We start from the raw sequence: 26,387 nt of genomic DNA, 5'->3' as shown, positions 1-26,387 counted from the left end.
TTCTCCATGAGAGTTGTTACTAACCTTATCACTTGCGACGTGTGCGCGGCTTACTAACGACAGATTCTCCACATTTGGAGCAATTTTTTCTTTGTTTTCTTCACCAAGCAACGACGATTCCGGGATTTGTGTCATCCATCCTATTCACAGATTAGGTCACCTTTGCGTGGAGTAATATCTTCAGCTTTCATAACAGTCATCTGTGGCATAGTATGCACAACCCCCATGCTATTGTGACAGCGAATCATCAGCTTCGGTGCAGCCGGAATGTGTAGGCCGGGATAACCGGCGACCATATTTCTTCCACGTCACTTGACAGGTTGGAACTATCGGCATTTCTTGCGGATGACTTTGTCTCCCCTGCTGGAAGAAGTGTCATAGATGATTCGAAGTGTCATGTAGGTGCTACATCCCACTTCGTCGTTAGCGTCCGGACGCATCTCAGTCGTGTCTTCCCTGGTCACTGGATTGGACGAGAGGCACCAGTTGCATGGCCTGCTCGTTCACCGGATGTCGACCCGCACAGTTTCAGATTGTGGGTCCAACTGAAGAGTGTGGTGTATGCAGAGCCCATTCCAGATATGGAGACACTGGAGCAGTGTATTCAGGCTGCCGTTGACACTGTTCGGATGCAGCTTGGACAATGTGAACGGGTGAGCCAGAACGAGCTACAGGGGATACGCATGCGTTAAGGCACGTGGAAAACACTTTCAACACTTACTTTAACGTAGTACAACGCGTAGTCTCTGTAATAATATTTAATTGAATAAATGGTCTCTAGCATGGAAACCATGTATTTCTGTACGTAAGATCAGTAGACCCATTCTGTTCCGTGTTCTCTCAGCGATGCGTCACTAGAGTTTATACGCTATCGTCCTAGAGTAGCCCATTTGTCTATTAACGAAAGTGGACCAAAATCCCTACAGATTAGCCCGAATGTACCGACAGAAGCGAACAGAGAAGAGAAAATTAGTAGGGAAGACAAAGCACATTATATTGAATGGTGAGCCATCCATAGAAGTAGAAGTAACTTCATTAGTGTCCTAAGGAACATTTTTGGTACCTTTTAATATCATATACAGGATGGAGAAAAAATGCCGCACTTGGTAGTCAGCATACGATTCCCCATCCCAATTCAAGACAAATGTGAACCTAGCAAAACCTATTCCTGCCAACAGGTTTAACAGAAATGTGACTTAAAAAACGAAATTCTGGCAACACTGTAACTGCATGCAGCATGACCAAAACAGGTAGCATGAATTCGGTTCTGCATATCCGTGGGGAACAGATACGCAGGCTCACCAACGTTCGAGTCGCCTTCGTGCCAAAGATCTTTTTTTTTCAGCTAAAGCATCGTATTATTTCCAATTTACATCACCGCAATGCAGTATCTTGTGTATCTTTTTCTGTTACTGTTGACGTTATTTAAACATTAAGACATAATATGAACTTCTTACAGACTTAACCGACCACTTTGTTTCGTCCATGACACAAATAAAGCCAATAGAAAATAATAGTGGGTAAAGTAACGTCATCTGTATCCAGTGAGGTTCGAAAAAACACAATGGGTAGGCTACTTTAGATTGCTCATAGTGCTACACATAGTAATTCCATTCTGTACATTTGAGGTCCAGGTTATCTTGAAAGAGTTTGTACATACACGTACGAGCGACGTTCACTTTATAGTAGATGTTCAAAGCTACCACGTTGCATTTGTAAACACTTCGCCACTCGCTGGATCATGCTTTACTAGACCCTACGCAACAAATCTGAAACTACAATTGCCGAAGCGGCATGCGTCTGAGCTATTAGGTCGTGCACAAACATGGGTGGAGCACCATAAAATTGTTCCTTCAAGTATTCCCACAGATAAAAATATAGTGCGCTGAAACACGGGAAACGTGGAGCCCAAAATTTAGGCCTTCCACAACCAATCCAATTTCCTGGCAATGATTCATTTAAATAGTTACACACATTAATTCCAAAGTGCGGCGGTGCACCATCATGCTGAATCCGTACCTGTTACCGAACACCAAATGGAAAGTTTGCTAATTCGTCAGGCAAGCCACTGCTAAGAAACGTACGACACAGGGGCGCATTGAACTTGTTCGGCTATAGGTAACGGCCCAAATGCACTCCTCCCAAGATTCCAACCTACATGTTTATTTTATTAAAAAGCGTGCCTGAAACCCACGTTTAAGGACGAATGTGGGTTGTGTTCCGTAAGATAACGGCTGTTGTGGAGGCTGAAGATACCTTCACGAGTGCTGCTAGAATGGTCAGTCCACATCACGTTATTTATAAAACGCTTGCTATCTTCTACTTGGTGCAACAGCCATTCACAAAACTATACTCATCGAATGCATTCTTCTGGCCGCTTGTGTCGAGTTAACGTGCATGGTATGGATGCAGTTCTCCATCGCGGGACATGTCAGCAACTAGTCTAAGATATCTGGAGCTCCCTTGCAATATCACGGGTACTTCATCAAGGTGACTGGTGAACGGTTTCAGGATTGAACGTCCTCTGTGTGTGGAGTGAGTCTAGTCCTTTGACGATCTCTGTCCTTTACTTGTGGGTGAAGATTGCTAGTTTCCCGAAGGTGTTGCTCTAGGCGACGAAAGCCGGACGCTAGGCGCTTCAGTCCGGAACCGCACTGCTGCTACGGTCACAGGTTCGAATCCTGCCTTGGGCATGGATGTGTGTGATGTCCTTAGGTTAGTTAGGTTTAAGTAGTTCTAGGGGACTGATGACCTCAGATGTTAAGTCCCATAGTTCTCAGAGCCATTTGAACCATTTTTGATAAATATGTGGTCTCTAAGATGGCTATTGAGCTCTGCATTCACTTCAGCCGCCGTAGTTTTCTGTTGTTTCGACACAATTCGTGTTAGAGAACGACGATCTCTGACATTTAGTTTTGATTTGCGCCCACTATTACGTTTACACAATTATGTCTTTCCATGGTTTGTGTAGGCTGTCATGACTGCTGAAACAGTTGCTCTTGAAACATTCAGTAAGTTGTCTGTCTTGGTTACTAATGCCCCAGCTAATCGAGCCCCCACAATCTGTCCTCTTTGGATCTCTGATAGGTCCTTCATTGCTCGTCGACCTCGGCCTCTGAATGCAAATACGAAGTGTGCACTACTCGTAAATAGCCTGCACTGATACCTAGTCCGTACTGAACACGCACAGTCCAGCGCGACACGTGCCTTACCTGCGTTGTTGACCGTCAAACGCAACCATCGCATTACATCGACTGTTCAAATTATTTTGCCTGTTCCCTGTACATTCTAATGCTCTGCACGATATGACGGTGTTGCCAGATCTTCGTTTTCGTACATGTTTTCAAAATCCACCCCATCTGGTTTTGTCAGACAAACTTTTGTCTTCAATCTAGATGAGATATCGCATGCCCACATCCGATTGCGGAATTCTTTTCTTCACCCTGTACATTGATTCCATGGTATACATCATTAATAAAAAAAACTTTGTGTTCCGCCTTACGGCAGGTCTTGTCATGGGGGAAGCCTCGTCAGAAAGGTCTATCGCATGAGCGTCTAGCGAAGTGATTCCATTGGTGTTGGCCTGCTGCCTTCCACTGATGATGATGAAATGATAATGAGGACAACACAACACCCAGACCCTGAGCGGAGAAAATCTCCGACCCAGCCGGGAATCGAACCAGGACCCCTTGGCCTGACAGACAGCCACGCTGACCAATCTGCCATCGGGGCGGACACATCATTAATAAGAAACTCAGAATTTTTATAAAGGTTGCAATTATCAACAATGAGAAAATGTTGTTCATATTGCCAGTTCGGTCTCGATAAGATTTCAAAGTGTTGCAAACACTGAGAACTCGCTTTAAAAGTTCAGAAATGCCAAACACTGCACTTCATAAAACGCGAAATCCTATGAGTGCATTGTCAATTAGTTAATCTGGGCTCATACAACTATATGAGTGGAACAATTTATGAGAACATGAAATGGAATGATCATATTGGTAAAGGAGATGGCAGACATTCCTTTAGTGGTAGGATAGAGATAAAATGTTAGCAGTCTATAAAGTAAAGTTTTTTTTTTTTTTTAAGTTTTGCAAGTTATTGTTAGAAAGTTATCCGAACGTGTGAGACTGAATGAAAGGGATATTGAATGTACACAAAGACGGGTGACACGAATGATGACAGGTTTTTCTGACTCACGGTAGATCGTCACGGAAATGCTGATAAATGTGCACCAGCAGACTCTTGCAGACAGGGTCCAACTACCACGCGAAAGCCTGCTCACAAGTGTTCAGGAACCAGTATTAAGCAACGACTCTACAATTTTATCCTACAGCACCCTATGTATCGGCCCTGCAGGGATCGTGGAGATATCATTAGACTAACTGCAGAGACATAGCAGTCACTTCGCTCGCGCTCCATTCGCGAATGGAACAAGAGGATACACTTTAGTCCCGATTCAAAGTATTTGGCTTTTGAAAGCTAGTGTGGTGAACTGCTCCCTCCAATACACCGATTGTAACCTGACAACTTGAGCTTCAAGTGGATTGCCACATTTGCTGTCCAAAGCATTGTATTTACAAGTTCACAAGTAGGAAACTTCCCCGACGGGCTAACTTCGCCTACTTTAACATTAAGTATAATTCATCCCAGATTACATATAATAACACATTTCGACGTGCTTTGAGTTATTATAGACGTCTACATCATAGGTGAATTTTAGAGCTTTTAAGCAATTTTTGTAGGAGACAGAAGCTGAAGACTTTATAGTTGTTAAGAGTTAAATATTGACAAAAAAAACACCGTTCTTCGAACCATATACGTACCAAACGCAACGCGATTTATGACTTTGGACGATGTGTTTCCGAGCGAGGTATTTTGCTAATTAGGGAAAAAAAGAATTCATATGTGCTGAATAGTTCCAAGATATGAAGTGGTAAGTCTGAAGCTGAAGCTGCTTACCTGACGGGAAAAATTTCATCCGTGTCCAAAGCATTAACGTAAGGGCGGCCCTAATTTTACAGAAAAAATCGATATGTTTAAATACGCTATCTGACTGCAATAAAATCTAGTGATCTACACTGATGAGCCAAAACATTACGACCACCTGCTTAATAGCTCGTTAGTCCGTCTTTGGAACGAAATAGATAACTCGTTCTGTTTATAGTTAGTTTGTTGGCAGGTTTGTGGAAGTATGTGACATAAAATGTCTACGCACATCCCATGTAATTGGCGTAAATAACGGGTCGCTGATCTGCATACCCGGTGAAGGTGGCAGAAAGCGACCCATATGTGTCCCTACGATTTACATCAGGCGAATTTGATCGCCAAGGCATCAGCATGAGCTCACTATAATGCTCTACAAACCACTGTAGCACGATTCTGGCCCCGAGACACGGACAGTTATAGATTACTGCTGAAAGATGACATCGCCGTCGGAGAAGACATGAAGCATGAAGAACGTGGTTCGTAGTTGTCATTGTGCCTTTGATTACTACCTCTGGTTCCACACAAGCGCAGGATAATGTCTCGCATAGCATAATAGTGCTCCACCAGCCTGCGTCTGTGGCATGCCGCACGTTTCGAGCCACTGTTCCCATCGATGACGACGTTTGTGGAGACGACTATTAGCCTAGGGTAGCAAAAACGGTATTCACTGGACAAGCCGACACGTTTCCACTGATTGACGGTCGCATTCTGATAGTCCCGTGCCCACTGCAGTCGCATTTGACGAAGTCGTCGGGTCAACATGTGAGCACTTAAAGGTGGTCTGCTGCGGAATTCCATGTCCAACAATGTACGACGAACGGTGTGCTTCGAAATACTTTTCTGTGCACCAGCATTATACTCTTTCAGCAGAGATGCCACAGATCACCATCTCTCCAACATTACAGAGCAGACAAGGTTGTGAAGAGTCGTGGACGTCCAACCATTTAGCGCCTAGTGGGCGTTCCACAATCATTCTACCCCTTTCCGTAGATGACCAAGAGAGTAGCACGTGAACATTCGACCAGCTTCGCCGTTTTCGAAATATTCGTTCAAAGACCCTGCATAATGATAACCTGTCCTTTGTCAAAGTTGCTTATCTCAACAGATTTTTCCATTTTCCGCTCATATCTTCGCTAGGTTGCTCCCCCTTCCGTGTCTGCTACTTTTGTTACCGCGTCACGTGTCCACAACGCCTCCAGGCGGTATCCAACGTCACGGTGAGCTGCGGTCATAATGTTTGGGCTTATCAGTGAATAATGTATATCATTTTTGAGTTTTCTATGATTTTTAGTTGCAGAAGAGCTTTTCTGGATCAAGCTTGGTTAAAATACAGGGTGACAGAGGTTATACACAGCTTGTACAGACACCACACTGTTGATATGAGAGTCGAAAAACATGAAAGGGAAGCAGTAGTTGAGATGAGAATGAGGTAAGGTTGTAGCCTGTCCCAGATGTTATTCAGTATGTACATTGAACAAACATTAAGGGAAACGAAGGAAAAATTTGAAAAGGGAATCAAAATTCAGGTACAAGAAACAATACTTTGATGTTTGCCGACGACACTGTAATACTGTCAGAGACGGAAAAGGACTTGGAAGAGAAGCTAAATGGAATCGATAATGCTTTCATAACAGATTATAGAACGAACATCAACGGAACTAATGCAAGGTAACGGAATGTAGCCGAATTAAATCAAGCAATGTTGACGAAATTAGATTAGGAAATAGGTCACTAGAAGTAGGAAGTAAGATTTGTTCTTTGGGTAGTAAAATAACTAATGATGGCTAATGGCCGAAGTAGAGGAAATATAAAACGTAGATTAGTTACAGCACTGAAAACAGTTCAGAAAAACAGGAATTTGTTAACAATGAAGGAAGTATTAAGAGATTTTTTTTGAAGATATTTGTGTGCAGTGTGGGCTTGTGCAGAAGTGAAACGTGGATGCTAAGAGCTACGGACAATAATAAGAGAATGGAAGCAACTGAAATGTGGTGCTTGCTGTAGAAGAATGCTGTAGGTTAGATGGGTAGACGTTATATCATGTAACTATTGCGGAGATACTGAATGGAAAGTGGGAGAAAAGAAACTTGACTAAATGAAGGGATCGACTGATAGAAAACATTCTGCGGCATCAAGGAATTTTCATTTTCTTACTCCAGGGAAGAATGTGTGTGTGTGTGTGTGTGTTTTCGGGAGAGGCGAGAGGATTTCAAAATAATGGAAAGGGACAAAGGGATGGACAGAGTAAGAGGTCCAAATGTATGTGGGCTGCAGTAGTTGTATGCAGATGAAGAGGCTTGCACATTATATACATGGGTGGCAAGCTGCAAGACATCGGACTTCGGACTCAAAAAGAAAAAAACGACTTAGACTTTAAGGCGATTTTCGATAGTCGTTGAGAGAGGAGCTATTCGGCCGCTGCTTGCAGACAGTAGCTATCGCGACAACGTCGGTACGTCTTCTATAGGATGAGTCAAAAAGGACTTTATAACGTCGCAATGACACAGAAATTTATTAAGATAACTAACGAATCAGTATTTGTGTCATTTTTTTAAAAGAAACCTCAAGTTTCACATAAAACTGTCAAGTGTAATTTTAGTTCGATGTGACTACCATTTGTGAAGTGGCAAATATCCGATCGGTAATCAGTTTCATCCCACATTCGTTGCAGAAAATCGGGAGTTGTGCAATGGCACAGTAGGTTCGAATTTTCAGGTCGGCCAAGTTGTTTGATAGAGGAGGAACATACAAACGGTCTTTAGTGAAACCACAGAGAAAGAAATACAGTGGTGTAAAGTCTGGAGTGCGAGGTGACCATGCAATTGGCCCTTCACGACCAATCCACCGACCTGGGATGCGGTTATTGAGGAAACTTCGGAACTCCTGTGAGGAAATGGGGTGGTGCACCGTCTTGCTGATAAAATTGGAGCCATGGACGACGGCCGTAGAGTTTAGGCTCGTTCTGCCCATCTGACGTGACGTCATTCTCCGAGAGCCTACGAACTTTCAGTAGCTTTCTCAGCGCTCCGCGGTGAACGTCTTGGTCAGTGCGAGTGTTAAGCCCGTTAGTGGTAGTAATTCGGTGAGGTTTTCTTCGGTTTGTTGCGACTTGTCATGGCTGATGGTGGTGGTAAGCCACAAATTCTCCATAAGCAAGCGAGAGACAATTTTCAGTATACACGCTTTCTTCAAAAGGTGGACCTATCACAGATGTTGCCAGATCTCAGTAAAGCACAGCATAAGAGAGTGGCGTCAGCTTGAGAACTGTTCAGCGGATTGCTAGTAAAGGTAATTTATCTGTCCAGACAAGTGGAAGCCTAGTTTTCAGCTTGCCAGGAAAACATCACAGTCGTGAGAAGCCTGTCACAAATTTAGACGATTCTAACAGAGGTGTCCTAAGGCAAGTTTTGTTAAATGTGTATAAGACAGGTGAATTTCCTACTGTTAAAAAATTACATTGAAAATGCGTCAAACTATAGATTTCAAAGGCAGTGTTATCTCAATGCAAAGGATACTGAAAGACATTGGGTTGAAACGTATAAATACAAAGGACGGACACATATTTTTGATGGAACGTTGTGATATCGCTGCGTAAAGGGCACAGTTTTTAAGAAGTATTCTTGAAATAAAAAGAATCTGGCAATCGCAACATTTTTTTACTTGGACGAAACATGGGTAAACTAGAATCATACAAGAAAAAGCGTGTTGGAAACTGAGTGATAGTTCGGGTGGTTTTAAAGTACCCTTTGGTAAAGGAGGACGAATAATTGTGCTTCACGCTGTTTCTGCTTCCGAATTCATTCCAGAAAGTAAATTAGTGTTCCGGAAAAAAAGGGCAATTCTGAAATGAGCTCAAAGACATATAAATTATGATTTAGGAAACAGTTTTTCCCTTTCTTGCCTGCAAACTCAGTTGCTGACAAGGCTCCCAAAAGAAGTACAAAAAAAAAGCCTATATTACGCAGTGATTTACAATTAAGAAGATTCCGCACACTGCCAGTCAATCTAGGACTGAATTGTTAAATCTTGTAGGACTTCATAAGCCTTGTGTGGAGGTGTACGAAATCTATTGTGTTGCACAGGAATATGGACATACATTTTTGCGTTTTGCCACTATATCATTGCCAGTACAGTCCGACAGAGCTCATGTTGGCACAAATGAAAGGATATGTCGCAGAAAGAAACATGACATTTAAAATTGCTGACACAGAGAGAGTTTTGCACGAAACACTTTACAGCATAACACCTTCAAAGTGGGCTGAATGGGTTCGACACATAGAACGGCTACAGGAGGACATGGAGGGGGAAATTTTGACAATATGCTCGATCCCATCCTCATCGCTTTAAGACCACATGAGTCGGACACTGACACGGACTGCAGCGATGCAGATGTCGACGGTCGTAGCGGTTGAAAACAACCACAGGTGAGTCACGAATCCAATATTCACGTGGTCTTTTCTTTTTCTGTGGCTTCTCTTCCGCAACTGCAGTTTTACCAGTGATATTGAGACACATTCTGCCTTTTGCGACTGTAATAGAAGTCTTATTTGCACCAGTCGCTTTTTGCTTTATTTTGAAGCATCTTCAGTGAACAGTATTTTGGCTTTTCTACTGCCATTTGATTACCTGTTGTAGTTTTGTGCATCGATGTTTGTAATATCATATCCAACGTTTGTCTCGGCTGATCTATATTTTAGCAAATAATTGCTGTTTGTGTATGACAGACACACTCAAATAAGTTTGCTTTTTGGCGCATTGACCTTCATTATATAGCACTCAATAAATTTTAGTCTTTGTTTTTATGAGTCCATAACTGACTTTGTATACTTGATCAAATTTTTTATAATAGAAGTGCTGTAGAAAAAGCGAAATCTGTCACAGTCGCAAAAGACGAAAAATGTTTTAATATTACATACAATATTTTGGTGTTATTAAAATTATTTCATTCAGAATATTATACAGTATTACATGCGATTCGTGGTAGATTGTTTCTATGTTGGAAGTAGTTAAATACTGTATATGACAGCAATCTTAGGTTGTTTTACGGCAATAATTGTCTGTAAACTTTAATTTTGTCATTGGACTCAAGCATTCATACTTCCCTTGGGAAGAACCATGGCAGCTCACTGTGCCAGGCGAAATTGCATGTCTCATTCCTTTCGGTCCGACTATCTCACAGTGGCAGTCATGTAGTGGTGGGAGTTTAACTCTTTGACAAATCGCAACAAACAGTATAAAAGTTCACCGAATAACTTTCCCTGCTGCTCGCTGCCCCTTAAACGCAAGCTTACGAACTGTTTGCCGTCTACATCTCTATGCACGTACCGCAGCTGTTGTTTGCAACCGGCAACACTGCAATCCTCGTCTGTGCCTATGGACTGCGCGAACGTGCGCGGCCCGCCATCGTTCATGGCTTCTACTATAGTAAACTATCTCATCTCGGTCATCTTCATCAATATGTGGAATTAAAAACTTTTCGAGCATATCCAAATACACAATAGTGACAGTTTTCTCCAAGAAGAAGGAAGGTCTGTACACTTTCAAGTTGCTAAGGGCACAAAACACATTAACTTTGGGGCTGTCACGAATGTTTCAGGGTTGCATGTGGATTTTCGCTGTGCCATATTCTGCAGTTGTGTTGTTTACCATGCCACTGATATGAAATGTTTACTCGTCGCTTAAGATTACTATGTTCAGAAATATCTCGGCTTCCTCTATCCCATGCATCACTTCCGCAGAGGGTTCCACTCGAGTAGTCTTACCTGCATCACTATCGTGCTGTTCCACTGTGAATCTGTATGGCTTCAAGCGTAAACGAATACGCAGTACACGCCGAACAGTCTTTTGTGGAATGCTAGTCTCGCGAGACGCACGTCGCTTAGACTTTTGTGGACTTCGGGCAAAGCTCTCTCTAACCTGTGCGACATAATGATAAACACGCTGGCGACGTGATGATCCTACCATATCGTATTGAACAACATGACTCAACAAAGTTCTTCTGCCATGAGTAAATCATAGGCCTACTTGGAGGTTCTTTACCGTATTCGGTCGATATTTACGCCTAACAGTTGCTGCACAGTTCGTTTCATGAAACGCACCAGTGAAAGTAGCCATTTTACTTTGCACTGCGCTGGCGCTCCCGGTGGCGGAATGGGCTACTATGTTCATCTACTTGAGGTTGTTTGCTAGAAAATTACACATCTATCGATTCTCTGAGTTATCTCAATAAATTTCTGTATCATTCCAAAACTGTAAAGTCCTTAATGACTCACCCTCTATACACGTGCTCCGCAAGCCTCCTTATGTTGTATGTTGGAGGATATCTTGCACCGCTACCAGTCATTTCTTTTCCTGTTCCACTCGCAAATAGAGCGAGGGAAAGGAGAGTCAGTATGCTTCCATAAGAGACATAATTTCTCTTATCTTCGTCGTCCTTACGCAAAACGTATGTTGGGGAGAGCAGAATGGTTCCGCAGTCAGCTTCGAATACCTATTCCCTAAAGTTTCTCTATAGAGAATCGCAGAGAAAACGTCACCCTCCCTCTAGCGATTCCCATTTGAGTCCATGAAACATCTTCGTGACATTCGCGTGTTGACCGAACCTACCAGTAACAAACCTATCGGCTCTTGTCTGAATTGCGTCGATGTCTTCCTCTAAGTCGACCTAATGTGGATCCCAAATACTCCAGCAGTACTGAAGAGTTTGTCGCATTAGTGTTCTGGTGTTCTATATTCTGTCTCCCTTACAGAAAACATACACTTTCTAAAAATTCTCCCAATAACCCGAAGTCGACCATTCGCTTTCCCTACTACTGCCTTCATGTTCTCGTTCCATTTAACGTCGCACTGCAAGTTCACGTCAAGATGCTTAATGTACATGAGTGTGCCAAGTTGGACAGTATCAATGGTGTACTCGAACATCATCAGTTTTTTTACTCACTCCTATCTGCGTTTGCTTACGCTTTTCGACATTGAAAGTTACCTGCCGTTGATCACAGCAACTAGAAATTTTGTCTAAAGTCGTCTTGTAAGCTCCTATTGTCACTCAAAGGCGACACCTTCCTTTATTTAAAAGTCAGCTTCCGACTAAATCAAATCACTGCATTTTTAACCATCAGCTGCAGAAATAAACCTTTATTCTCCATCAGTTTCGGTCTCTCAGGCGATCTTAACAGGAAGAAAATCATTATCAGATGGCAAAGCATTTCATCTTTGTTTTAGGCGTTATTTTTGAAAACATTATTGGAGAAATCAACGATCAAAATATAATCTCAGAAAATAATTATAACAGTCTAGACCGCAAAACACGTTTATTAAAAGGTGACCGGTTTCGACCATCACATGATCATATTCAGAGCTGCAACCATATTGGCTGACAATGGCTGTACATGGAGCAGGAATCGCTCAGTGACGATAGTCAGTTGTCAAGTGATCAGTTAACTCTCGTCAGTCAGCAGTTTCTGCTCCAAGCACAACCATTGTCCGTCAATATGGTTGTGGGTCTGAAGACAATCATGTGATGATGGAGGCCTGTCACCTTTTAACACACGTGCCTTGCGATCTAAACTGTTATAATTGATCTAAACAAAAAGTTTCTCTTAGATCGTTCGAAAGTCCACAATGTTATAATAAACATACATGACCATCTATCACATAAGAGGACCATAAACAGTGTCAAATTATGTGATTCTTCAATTCCTCCAGGCGTATTTTATGACGTAATAAATCTCGGGTGAACAGCCTGGTAAGAGTGTGCATAGGACACAATATTTCGGCAATCGACCACGTTGCCATCATCAGGTGCGCTGATGGGGGATTGTCCTATATACACTTGGCGCCGGCCCACCGCCGGTCAGTACATCAGCGCACCTGATGATGGCAACGGGGTCGAATGCCGAAATATTGTGTCCTATGCACACTCATACCAGGCTGTTCACCCGAGATTTATTTCGTCAGTGTCAAATTAGTCTTACAATAATACATGACAAGATGTGGAAGAACTAAGGTTGAGTTCCTTTGCTCAGTTGAGCAAAGCTATGCACTTTCGAATTATCTACGAGCTTTATGGATTACTTTTCTAACTGATGTTTTTGCTTTTATCCCCGTGATGATGGCTTAAGAAACTGAAACTGGTAGAAAATAAAGTTTTATTTATACAACTGATGGTTAACAATGCAGTTGTTTAAGTACTTGACGACTGTAAAATGTCACCTCGCTAAAATATAAAATCGGGCTAAACTACACCTTACCATTATAAATACGCTCTGTCATCTACTTCAGACTGGTTTTTAGGACTGCGAATGTAGATGCAGAACCAGTAAAAGAAACGTGCGTCGACGCAAAGCACGTGAAGGCAGACCAGGCTAACCAACACTCCCGTGTTTCGGGGAAACCCGTATACCAGCAATTTTTTTAATCCTCCCGGCTCCCTTATTGGCCATCTGCTTCTCCAGTATATTTCGTCAGTAACCACTGTTATAAATAGTATTCCCGTGAGGTACTATTAATATTTTGGTAATGGCAGCAAGGACATTAAAAAGCAGGTGAGCTAGAAATAGCTTTTCATACAGTCAAACATGAACGGCCCAGTGACATTAATGTGACCACTGCCTATGTTTCACATCAACGTGCAGTAACCACTCAGAGACGCCAGTTGGCAGCACTATCAGTGGACAGTGTATAAGGCGTGTCGAGGAGACCCGGAAAACAATGCATTCGTTATCGTAATGCGGAAACGGAGTGACTTAGCTAACGTCCAAAAGTCATGACCATTGGCCTTCGGTACAAGGGTGGAAGAACTAAAGAAACGACTAAGTGTGTAAACTGTTCGCTTTCCACCTTCATAAATTATACCGTGCATGGCAAGATGGAGCTATCCTAAACCGGTCCCGAGGAAGGTGTCGCACACCACGGGCCAAAGACGACAGGTGTCAGCGGCGGCTATGGAGGTGTGTATGGTCGAATAGACAGGTAACTGTCGAGCAACCAACTGTCCAGAAGAACCAAGGGGCTACCAATACATCTACATCTACATTTATACTCCACAAGCCACTCAACAGTGTGTGGTGGAGGGCACTTTACGTGCCACTGTCATTACCTCCCTTTCCTGTTCCAGTCACGTATGGTTCGCGGGAAGAACGACTGCCGGAAAGACTCCGTGCGCGCTCGAATCTCTCTAATTTTACATTCGTGATCTCCTCGGGAGGTATAAGTAGGGCGAAGCAATATATTTGATACCTCATCCAGAAACACACCCTCTCGAAACCTGGACAGCAAGCTACAACGCGATACAGAGCGCCTCTCTTGCAGAGTCTGCCACTTGAGTTTGCTAAACATCTCCGTAACGCTATCACGTTTACCAAATAACTCTGTGACGAAACGCGTCGCTCTTCTTCGGATCTTCTGTACCTCCTCTGTCAACCCGACCTGGTACGGATCCCACACTGATGAGGTCGAACGAGTGTTTTGCAAGCCAACCCCCTTGTTGATGGACTACATTTTCTAAGGACTCTTCCAATGAACTCAACCTGGCACCCGCCTTACCAACAGTTAATTTTATGTGATCATTCCACTTCAAATCGTTCCGCACGCATACTCCCAGATATTTTACAGAAGTAACTGCTACCAGTGTTTGTTCCTCTATCATATAATCATACAATATAGGATCCTTATTTCTATGTATTCGCAATACATTACATTTGTCTATGTTAAGGGTCAGTTGCCACTCCCTGCACTAAGTGCCTATCCGCTGCAGATCTTCCTGCATTTCGCTGCAATTTTCTAATCCTGCAACTTCTCTGTATACTACAGCATCATCCGCGAAAAGCAGCTTGGGACATCCGACACTATCTACTAGGTCATTTATATATATTGTGAAAAGCAATGGTCCCATAACACTCCCCTGTGGCACGCCAGAGGTTACTTTAACGTCTGTAGACGTCTCTTCATTGAGAACAACATTCTGTGTTCTGTTTGCTAAAAACTCTACAATCCAGCGACACATGTGGTCTGACATTCCGTGGGCTCTTACTTTGTTTATCAGGCGACAGTGTGGAACTGTATCGAACGCCTTCCGGAAGTCAAGGAAAATGGCATTTACCTGGGAGCCTGTATCTAATATTTTCTGGGTCTCATGAACAAATAAAGCGAGTTGGGTCTCACACGATCGCTGTTTCCGGAATCCATGTTGATTCCTACAGAGTAGATTCTGGGTTTCCAGAAATGACATGATACGCGACCAAAAAACATGTTCTAAGATTCTACGACAGATCGATGTCAGAGTATAGGCCCATAGTTTTGCGCATCTGCTCGACGACCCTTCTTGAAAACTGGAACTACCTGTGCCCTTTTCCAATCATTTGGAACCTTCCGCTCCTCTAGAGACTTGCGGTACACGGCTGTTAGAAGAGGGGAAAGTTCTTTCGCATACTGTGTGCAGAATCGAATTGGTATCCCTTCAGGTCCAGCGGACTTTCCTCTGTTGAGTGATTTCAGAAATTATCGTTCTGATCTGTTAGGTAGTCTGAAATCTGCCTCCTATTACTCTTGCTAAACAGATAAACCTTCCTCCCTTTTTTATATTCCTATTTACTACCATATTCAAGGATGCTGCAACGGCCTTATGATCACTGATTCCCTGTTCTGCGCTAACAGAGTCGAAAAGTTCGGGTCTGTTTGTTATCAGTAGGTCCAAGATGTTATCTCCACGAGTCGGTTCTCTGTTTAATTGCTCAAGGTAATTTTCGGATAGTGCACTCAGTATAATGTCACTCGATGCTCTGTCCCTACCACCCGTCTTAAACATCTGAGTGTCTCACTCTATATCTGGTAAATTGAAATCTCCACCTAAGACTATAACATGCTGAGGAAATTTATGTGAAATATACTCCAGATTTTCTCTCAGTTGGTCTGCCACTAATGCTGCTGAGTCGGGAGGTCAGTAAAAGGAGCCAATTATTAACCTAGCTCGGCTGTTGAGTATAACCTCCACCCATAATAATTCACAGGAACTATCCACTTCTATTTCACTACAGGATAAACTGCTACTAACAGCGACAATCACGCCACCGCCGGTTGCATGCAATCTATCCTTTCTAAACACCGTCTGTGCCTTTGTAAAAATTTCGGCAGAATTTATCTCTGGCTGCAGCCAGCTTTCCGTACCTATAACGATTTCAGCTTCGGTGCTTTCTATCAGCGCTTGAAGTTCCGTTACTTTACCAACGCAGCTTCGACAGTTTACAATTACAATACAGATTACTGCTTGGTCCCCGCATGTCTTGACTTTGCCCCACACCATTTGAGGCTGTTGCCCTTTCTGTACTTGCCCGAGGCCATCAAACCTAAAAAACCGCCCAGTCCACGCCACACAAGCCCTGCTACCCGTGTAGCCGCCGGCTGTGTGTAGTGGACCCCTGACCTATCCAGCGGAACCCGAAACCCCACCATCCTATGGCGCAAGTCGAGGAATCTGCAGCCCACACGGTCGCAGAACCGTCTCAGCCTCTGATTCAGACCCTCCGCTCGGCTCTGTACGAAAAGTCCGCAATCAGTCCTTTCGATGATGCTGCAGTTGATGAGCTGTGCTTTCATCCCGCTAGTGAGACTGGCAGTCTTCACCAAATCAGATAGCCGCCGGAAGCCAGAGAGGATTTCCTCCGATCCATAGCGACACACATCATTGGTGCCGACATGAGCGACCACCTGCAGATGGGTGCACCCTGTACCCTTCATGGCACCCGGAAGGACCCTTTCCACATCCGGAATGACTCCCCCCGGTATGTACACGGATTTTCTTCCCCTGCATCGCTGCGTATGTGACTCCGCACCAGGCGCCCGGTTCTACCGAAACTCTATGTTCATTGAGTGGTGATCGGCGGACTTTTCATTGTCAGACGAATCACGTTTCATGCTCCAGCGGACAGATGGCCCTTGGCGTGTACGTCGTGAGAAGTCTGAAAGCAAATATCCTGCATGAGTTATGGTCTGGGGAACCCGCCAGGGTAGCCGAGCGCGCTAATGCACTGCTTCCTGGACACAGGTTGGCGCGCCGGCCCCTTATCGAATCCGCCCGGCAGATTAACGACCAGGACCGGTGTGCTGGCCAGCCTGGATGTGGTTTTTAGGCGGTTTTCCACATCCCACTAGGTGAACACCGGGCTAGTCCCCAAGTCCCGCCTCAGTTACATGACTTGCAGACATTTGAAACACATTCTCATTATTTCATGATTTACGCTAGACACAGACAGCTGGGGTACACTTATTCCGTCCGGGGGGGGGGGGTTATGGCGTGGCCACAGCAAGGTCATCCGGCCACCCCTTAAGATTAACCATGCCAAATCCTTACTTAACCCTGTCGACCCTGTGCACAGGCCTTGGCAGGCCCAACGGTACCGACCGGCCGTCGTGTCATCCTCAGTCCACAGGCGTCACTGGATGTGGATATGGAGGGGCGTGTGGTCAGCACACTGCTCTCCTTGCCGTATGTCTGTTTACGAGACCGGAGCCGCTACTTTTCAGTCCAGTAGCTCTCAGTTTACCTCACAAGGGCTGAGTGCACCCCACTAGCCAACAGTGCTCGGCAGACCAGATGGTCACTCATCCAAGTGCTAGTCCAGCCCGACAGCGCCTAACTTCGGTTATCTGATGGGAACTGTTGTTACCTCTGCGGCAAGGCCGTTGGTATGCAGGATAAAAGCAGAAGGAAAAGAAGAAGAAGAGGAAGTTATGATCTGGGGAATGTTTGCATGGCATTCCTTGGGTGGTCCCGACATTCTGAAAGGCACAATAGAACAACCAAAGTAATGCATCTATCCTTGGGGGACCATTTTCACAGATACATGCCGATTGTTTTTCTTCTTCACGATAGCGTCTACCAGCATGACAATGCAACGTCTCATAGTGTATGCGCGTGTGTCGAGGATAGCGAGGACGTGTGCACCGTTTTCTCCTGGCCACGAACTCCTTGGATTTAAACCATATTGAGAATCTGTGGGACCATCTTAATCGCGCTGTTCACATCATGAATCCTCAACTACGAAAACTAGCGTAGCTGACCACGGCAATCGAGTCAACACGGCACCACATCCCGGTTGGTGCATTCCAGAACCTGACTGACTCTCTTCCTGTTTGTTTCGCAGCGGTCTGTGCTGCAAAAGGTGATTATTCAGGCTTTACACAGGTTGCCACATTAACGTGACTGAATACTATATCTGCTACAGAAGTGTAGACAGTGGAAATAAGTTATTGAATGACGTTTCCCATAACTCTAATCTGTAAATGTAAACAACTTCCTGCAGGGTACAGATAACGTATAATTCTAAATCCGTTAAATTGTGTTGTGATTAGATTTGTGTATTATGCGCCATGAGAAATCAAATTGTTTTATTTAGATTAGATTCATTTTTCATTCCAACGGCCTAAAAATGTGGTGATCTTTGCAAATGTGGAACATGTCCGAAAATATAATACTCGAGTATCAAACATATTTAGAACATTTATGTGTAATACTCACTTCTCAGTTTACACCATAAACTAGTCTTATTACATGTTTTCACACTTTAAAAACTCTCTCTCTGTAGATAACACTCTATCAGATAATAGCCTAAATGTAAGCAAAGTATGCCAGTTTATTTTATATTTGAGTAGTCATTTGTTAAAAGGACAGATGGCACATTTTTTATGATTTTCACTTTTCAGTGAATATGAGACCCTAAAGACAGGCCTCTCATTCTACGTCAAAAGGACAGTAATATCTTAATTACAAGGAAGTTTAAAATGCTGTATTTTACTCGTATTTTGCTGAAAGGGTAAAATGACCTATATATTTTCCTTTTTAACGAAATACCTCATGTTATATTGTTATTGAGTCCTCTACGCATTTTGGCGCCTGTTAGTGGAAAGCACAACAATACATTAGTTCAATGCTCAACAATGCACTATAAAATCTGCATTATTGTGTATAAATTTTACTGTTTGAAAGAACATTATTCACCATGGTTTCCTCAGATGAAGGTGAATGTGTTCTTTGTGCGAAAAGTAAATCACACCCCCACAGCTATAAGAGAAACATAATAAAGCAAGCATGACAGGGTAGCATCTTATAAGAACTACTCTGCAAAGAATATAGACTCAAAAATAATTGGTAGAGAGTGCTTGTACTTTCATATTATTTTGTATTTTCGTCCCTCAGGACGTCTGTTAAGACATCAGGGAATTAGATCCACAGTGCTAGAGGGAGCTGTAAAGGGCAAAAGCTGTAGAGGAAAACAGAGGTTGGAATACACCGAGCAAATAATTGAGGGCGTAGGTTGCAAGTACTACTCTGAGATGAAGAGGTTGGTGCAGGATATGAATTCGTGGTGGGCCGCATCAAACCAGTCAGAATACTGATGACACAAAAAATGAAAAAAAGTTAAATCAGTTCTACAAGAGGACAGTTGTCTCCCTAGAAACGTCATTCTAACAGAGGGATGAGAGAATTCATTTTAGTATAAGTACTCTACATGACTTTATTTATTATTCCAACAACCCTGGCTATAGTTTGGGACTGCCATTCGTACTTTTAATGTCAAACATACTTTCAATGTTGGCCTAAGCCAACATGTTGAACGACCTAGAAAAGTATGCTATCCTTTCGGTAAGAAGCCTACAAAAAAAACAATAAATGGAGGATTTTCAAAAAACCATTCAGTGAATTCCATCTTAATATTCTGAAGGACGCTTTGGTGGAAGAAAACACTGAATTAGAGAACTATAGTCAACTTGTTTCACATCTATTCTTTTTAATTTCTCTTCCGAAAATAATAAAAAGTGGGGTCATGTACAAGCATTAAAAATCCAATAAAAAGGTTTTTTTTTTTAAATTTACATGTTTGTTATTTTTGAAAATTTGTTAAAAGAGCCTAAGTCCGGAGTTTTCGAAACGTAATAACATCATCATTCTGTTCAATATAAAAGATTTCAGGTCAGCCATACTTACCAAGAGTACGATATTGCAGAGCCTCTGTTAAGAAGAACTATGCAATGCTCCTGTTGACATGCATGCATGTCTGAAGGAATAGGCACTGCGGCGACTGCTGTCGTAATAGACAACCATCAGGTGCATAGGGGAATGACAACAATGAAAACGTTTTTCCGACCGGAACTCGAAACCGGATTTCCCGCTTTAACTGGGCGATCGCCTTAAACGTTTCGGCAATACGTGCACGACTTCCGACCAAACCCAAACTTCCATATGTCGTCACTCCTGCGCCACAATCTGTACTCGTACACACATTATGTAATCTCCACACATGCGAGGACGTTTTAATTGTAGGTCGGTGCCTGGTATTTCCGGATGAATATGATATTGCAATGGTTGAGTTGCTCATAAGAACAGTGCAAAGTTCTTTCGGAGATGCATGCATGTCCAAATGGACAGACCGCAGCTCGTGGTCTAGTGGCTAGCCTTGCAACCTCTGGATCACGGGGTCCCGGGTTCGATTCCCGGCTGGGCTCGGGATTTTCTCCGCCCGGGGACTGCGTGTTTGTGTTGTCCTCCTCATGTCATCATCATTAGGGAAGTGGTGAGACTGGAACTGGAAAGATTGTGATCTTGTACAGGCGCTGATGACCTTGATGTTGAGGAAGAGCGTGGCGTTACAAAGGATTGGAAAAGGGCACAGGTCACCCCGTTTTCAAGAATGGACGTCGAAAAGATGTGCAGAACTATAGACCTATATCTCTAACGTCGATACGTTGTAGAATTTTGGAACACGTATTATGTTAGAGTATAATGACTTTTCTGGAAACTAGAAATCTACTCTGTAGGCACCAGCATGGGTTTCGAAAAAGACGATTGTGTTAAACCCAGCTCGCTCTGTTCGTCCACGAGACTCAGAGAGCCATAGAAACAGGTTCCCAGGTAGATGCCGTGTTTCTTGACTTCCGCAAGGCGTTCGATACAGTTCCCCACAGTCGTTTAATGAACAAAGTAAGAGCATATGGACTATCAGACCAATTGTGTGATTGGATTGAAGAGTTCCAAGATAATAGAACGCAGCATGTCATTCTCAATGGAGAGAAGTCTTCCGAAGTAAGAGTGATTTCAGGTGTGCCGCAAGGGAGTGTCGTAGGACCGTTGCTATTCACAATATACATAAATGACCTTGTGGATGACATCGGAAGTTAAGTGAGACTTTTTGCGGATGATGCTGTGGTATATCGAGAGGTTTTAACAATGGAAAATTGTACTGAAATGCAGGAGGATCTGCAGCGAATTGACGCATGGTGCAGGGAATGGAAATTGGATCTCAATGTAGACAAGTGTAATGTGCAGCGAATATACAGAAAGTAATATCCCAAATCATTTAGCTACAATATAGCAGGTTAGCAACTGGAAGCAGTTAATTCCATAAATTATCTGGGAGTACGCATTAGGAGTGATTTAAAATGGAATGATCATATAAAGTTGATCGTCGGTGAGGCAGATGCCAGACTGAGATTCATTGAAAGAATCCGAAGGAAATGCAATCCGAAAACAAAGGAAGTAGGTTACGGTACACTTGTTCGCCCACTGCTTGAATACTTCTCAGCAATGTGGGATCCGTACCGGATAGGGTTGATAGAAGAGATAGAGAAGATCCGACGGAGAGCAGCGCGCTTCGTTACAGGATCATTTAGTAATCGTGAAAGCGTTAGGGAGATGACAGATAAACTCCAGTGGAAGACTCTGCAAGAGAGACGCTCAGTAGCTCGCTACGGGCTTTTGTTGAAGTTTCGAGAACATACCTTCACCGAGAAGTCAAGCAGTATATTGCTCCCTCCTACGTATATCTCGCGAAGAGACCATGAGGATAAAATCAGAGAGATTAGAGCCCACACAGACGCATACCGACAATCCTTCTTTCCACGAACAATACGAGACTGGAATAGAAGGGAGAACCGGTAGAGGTACTCAAGGAACCCTCCGCCACACACCGTCAGGTTGATTGCGGAGTATGGATGTAGATGTAGATGTAGACCCCACAAACCAACATCATCATCATTATCACCGTCATCGTCATCCAAATGGATAGGTACTACGGCGACCAGAGCTGTTATGAAATACATGAAATCCGGATTACAGTCCTAGTCTGACACAAATTTTCACTGTTGTCATTTCCTTTTGAAGCTGATAGTTGTTCGTATTCGCAACTGCACTCATTAAGAGTGGTAGTACTGTGTCTAGAATGGAAAAATCGGAGAAAACTCACGAAATGTGAGAATATCCGTAAGTTCATTGATGGACAGCTGCCGTTTCAACAAAATGGCCATTTATATCTCCACTGCCACAATTTCCGAGAAAATTCGACGTAGTTATGCAGCTGAAATATCTTGCGACCACACTCTCTTAAAACTGCCTTAAAATCACCGTGAGATGCTGGGCACTTCTCTTGAAACCTCACCTCAGGCAGGACACTCACCAGTGAGTAGACATCCTCGTTCTGGCTGAGCGCGGCCACCGTGTCCCAGCCGAAGCCGCGCACGAACGCCAGCCGGGCCGGGTTGTGCGAAGAGTCCGGCGCCACGGTGCGGTAGAAGAGCGGAAACTCCTTGCGGTCGCTCAGCGCCGGAGACGTCGACCCGAACGACACCTGCGACAGTAACCACAACCACGTCACGTCGTGCCAGCAGGGCGGTCAAAGGCGGCGCCTCTAGTGTCTACACAGCGCTCTCCGTAATGTACGGCGCGGTGCGGGCTGCTCGTCTCTGTATGTCGAGCAGAAATGCTCCGTAACAACATAGAGCTCTCAGTGAAGATACACTCCGCTTCTGTACTTCGGACCCAGAGTAATGGTCTCTGTGACAAAGACAAGAAGTCAATTTGCATTAGCGGCGGCCATCAGTTTGATGAGAGTAATATGTACTGTTTCCAACACGCGGCGAAGTGTTATCATTCGGTACACCGGCATCCATCCGGAACATCTCTGCGTAGTACCATTTTCCGAAAACCACACTTCGGTACCTCGAACCACTCAGGAAACAAAAGAGGTACAATGTTTGATTTTCCCTATATAGGTTAATTTATTAACCATCACTGCGTGATTATTTGGTTAAGATTTGTTGATCGTACCCAGGAGTAACGAAAAATTTGTTACGCCTTATGAATTAATTTTTATTGCTTCAGTTACTTTTTGCTGTTATTTATTAGCAGCATGCTGTCACCACCAGCTGCATTTCAGTTACATGATCATTAATCTGCAGTACGGAGAGTATTGTTTATGGATGAGCTAGTGAGATTATGTACCAAAATTTGACTCTGGGGAGAAAGACAGAGTTATTTCAGTGTGTACCTCGAGTGATTTGTACAGTTAAATAACTTCATTAGTGTATTTGCTTTCATTTTTGATGGAAATTTGCCTTGCACAGAGAGCACAGTACGAAATAAATCACCGTTACTTAAAACTTTCAGATTCAGCTGTTTTGAATCCAGAGAATCTTAACTGTTAAGATATACTCTTTTCAGATACTGACAAGGAAACTCCCCATCGCATCCCCTTCTGGTTTAGTGAGTTGACCCATTGGATAGCCCGTCAAAAACTGAACGCAGATCAAACACGAAAACAGAAAGGAGGTGTACTGAACTGTGGGAAAAAGGAAGAAAAATAGAAACAGTGAACGGTCCACAGGTAATATTGGCAAAAAAGAATACCATTAATTACCATCGTCTCTTGCTTGTGTGGTCACGGTGTTGGGCTGTGACGGGGGGATCCGTCTTCAATTTTCACTCGGTCCCAAATTTTCTTTTTTTTTACAAAATTACGAACATTCCGTCCAGTCATTGACGTGTCTGCTCGCAGTATTCAAATTTGTGTATTTGTGGTGGCGTAAAGTCAGTTTGCACCAGCTTGCTGACACTATTCATCACATTTACTTGCAACTCATATTCTGTGATGACTGGGGAGTGAGAACAAGCAAAATGCCGCGTAGATCTCCCACAGAATCGAAAACAACAAATATAAGGGTGTGAACTATGTTAAAATTAAGGAATTCAAGAGTCGAAACTTCCAAAACGGTACACAAGAGCCATAGCGTGTATCTGTGTGGAACAAAGAGGAGGTACCTCTGGAGAACCCTTCGCTACACGTCGCTGTTGCAAACTGACTTTACGCCACGACACATACAAAGATTTGAATACAGCGAACAGATACGTCGACGACCAGGCGGAAAGTTCGTAATTTTGCAAAAAAAAAAAGTTGGGTCCGAGTGACATTTAGACCCGGCCGGACCTCCCCCATCACAGTCCAACACCGGGATCACACAACCACACACGACGGTTGTTACTGGTGTTTCGTTTCTGCACATATTAACTTTGGACCGTTCACTGATTCTATTTTTCCACAGTTCAGTAAACCTTCTTCCTGTTTTCACGCTTGATCTGTGTTCAGTTTTTGATGGACTATCCAATGGGCCAACCTACCACTAAATCTGAGGGCGGTGCAATGGGGAGTTTCCCTTGTGAGATAGAACAATCGGATACCGTAAACTAATAGATTCATAAAATAATTTATGTTATGGCACATATTAAATGAATGTTAATTTCTTATTTCTTGACTGTACGCTTAAGCTAAGACAGTTCTTTTAAATTACTTCATTGTATGAATAACACCACCATTCCATATACGAGAAATTTTGAAGAAATTTACATTTTCAGTTCCTAGCTTGTCATTATATGATTAGAAATATTTGTAAGCAATTACTGAGGTAGTAAAAATTATTTCATAAATTTATAATATGGTCAAACACTTCCACTCACCATAGGTAAATATACGTACGATGAATGAAATACACACAACACTGGTGTAATGTTCAACAAATTTTATTATTTGTTACACGAATCGGGTTTCGGCTGTTACATCATCACGAAGTACAAAGAGAAGTATGTGGTGCACTGAAATTTTGTTGAATCAACGATTCTAAAACAATGCATGTACAGAGTATCTCCATTTCTAGGGATCAATATTTTTCGTCTCTGGAAATGAAGATACTCTGTACATGTACTAGTTTAGAATCTTTGATCCAACAATATTTCAGTGCTCCACATTCTTCGCTTTGTTCTTAATGATGGCGTAACAGCCGAAAAATCGTTTCGTCTAGCAAATAATTGTAGAATATGTTCTGCGTGTTTTATTCATAATGTATAAAATCTTTTACGAAGAACCAACGGAACAATCAATCAATGCAGTAAATTCTTGTTTTGGGTCACTTTACTGGAAAGAAACGTCACTGATTTCAAATTGAAAAATTCGTCGTCAGATGCCCTACATCACTTCATCAAAAAACATGCTACGTTGTTTAGAATGAGTTGCCCAAGGATAAATAGTGCCGAGACTGTCGAAACAGCAGATGAGGTTCTGTACATTTTCGCTTACCCACATTTATTTCTTTATCGTTTTGTAAAATAAGTTTATAATTCACCAAGTCCATTTGTTCCTCTATCTATGACCCCAATATTTAGCGTAAAATACGTTTTCAACTTAATATAATAATAATGTAGGCCTCCTTTTCCCGAAATGCCTCTGCTTTGTGATTTATCAGTGTAGTACAGCCTGTTTGACAACCTAGTAATTTGCAACCACTGAGTATTTGTATACATCTGTTATAAATGACTCAAGAGACTTGGTGTGCCTTCCTTTGACCCAACAGATGTTTAAAATAATGAAAACCAAAGTGTAGGTGTGTCTGAAAATGTAAAGCGTATTAATACGAATCCTTCTTGTACAAACAAATGCCGGCCGTTGTGGCCGAGCAGTTCTAGGCGCTTCAGTCCGGAACCGCGTTGCTGCTACGGTCGCAGGTTCGAATCCTGCCTCGGGCATGGATGTGTGTGATGTCCTTAGGTTTATTAGGTTTACATAGCTCGAAGTGTAGGGGACTGATGACCTCAGGTTTTAAGTCCCACGGTGCTTAGAGCCATTTGAACAAACAAGTGTCGGCAGCGATACCATGATTTCTACTCTTCTATAACTAGGAATTAATTTTCATCCTACAGTCGTGTAGTTCTAAGAAGATGGGCTGGGTGCCACGACTTTGCGCGCCTACTTCAAACAACCACGAAATGCGGTTTTGAAAACTCTCTATGGCAACACCTTAGAACTGTCGCCGCTGAATAGCTATTGTTTTCCCGTTCAACAATTAGCGCTGCGCAACCAAAAGCTGTCGTCAGCACTTTTACCTGTCAGGAATCTTCTTACACTGACTCGACTATAGGGAAATTCTCATGTGAACCTAAGTACATGTGTCTTGATGAAAGCGTGCCTGTTGTCTGATGACTAACAGCATCAATACGAAACTGGTAACGGTACTTTTTCAATGAAGTAAATCAAAACCAGTTTGTTGTTGGTTGTTGCAGAACACATCAAAAATTTGTATCACGT

General features: G+C 43.0%; 1 protein-coding gene across 1 annotated transcript in view; it reads right to left on the bottom strand.

Moving 5' to 3' along the window:
• The window catches only part of LOC124803240 (gamma-aminobutyric acid type B receptor subunit 2), a 431,083-nt gene that overhangs the window by 310,257 nt on the left and 94,439 nt on the right, over positions 1–26,387 (bottom strand). The window contains exon 4 of the mRNA XM_047264421.1: positions 22,434–22,604. Within this exon, the coding sequence (XP_047120377.1) occupies positions 22,434–22,604 (171 nt within the window). The remainder of the gene's footprint in view (positions 1–22,433; positions 22,605–26,387) is intronic.

The sequence above is a fragment of the Schistocerca piceifrons genome, chromosome 6 (genome assembly GCF_021461385.2).
Source record: "Schistocerca piceifrons isolate TAMUIC-IGC-003096 chromosome 6, iqSchPice1.1, whole genome shotgun sequence".
In the NCBI taxonomy this organism is placed as follows: Eukaryota; Metazoa; Arthropoda; class Insecta; order Orthoptera; family Acrididae; genus Schistocerca; species Schistocerca piceifrons.
The sequence above is the reverse complement of the archived record's forward strand: the minus strand, read 5'-3'. Positions and strand labels throughout refer to the sequence as shown.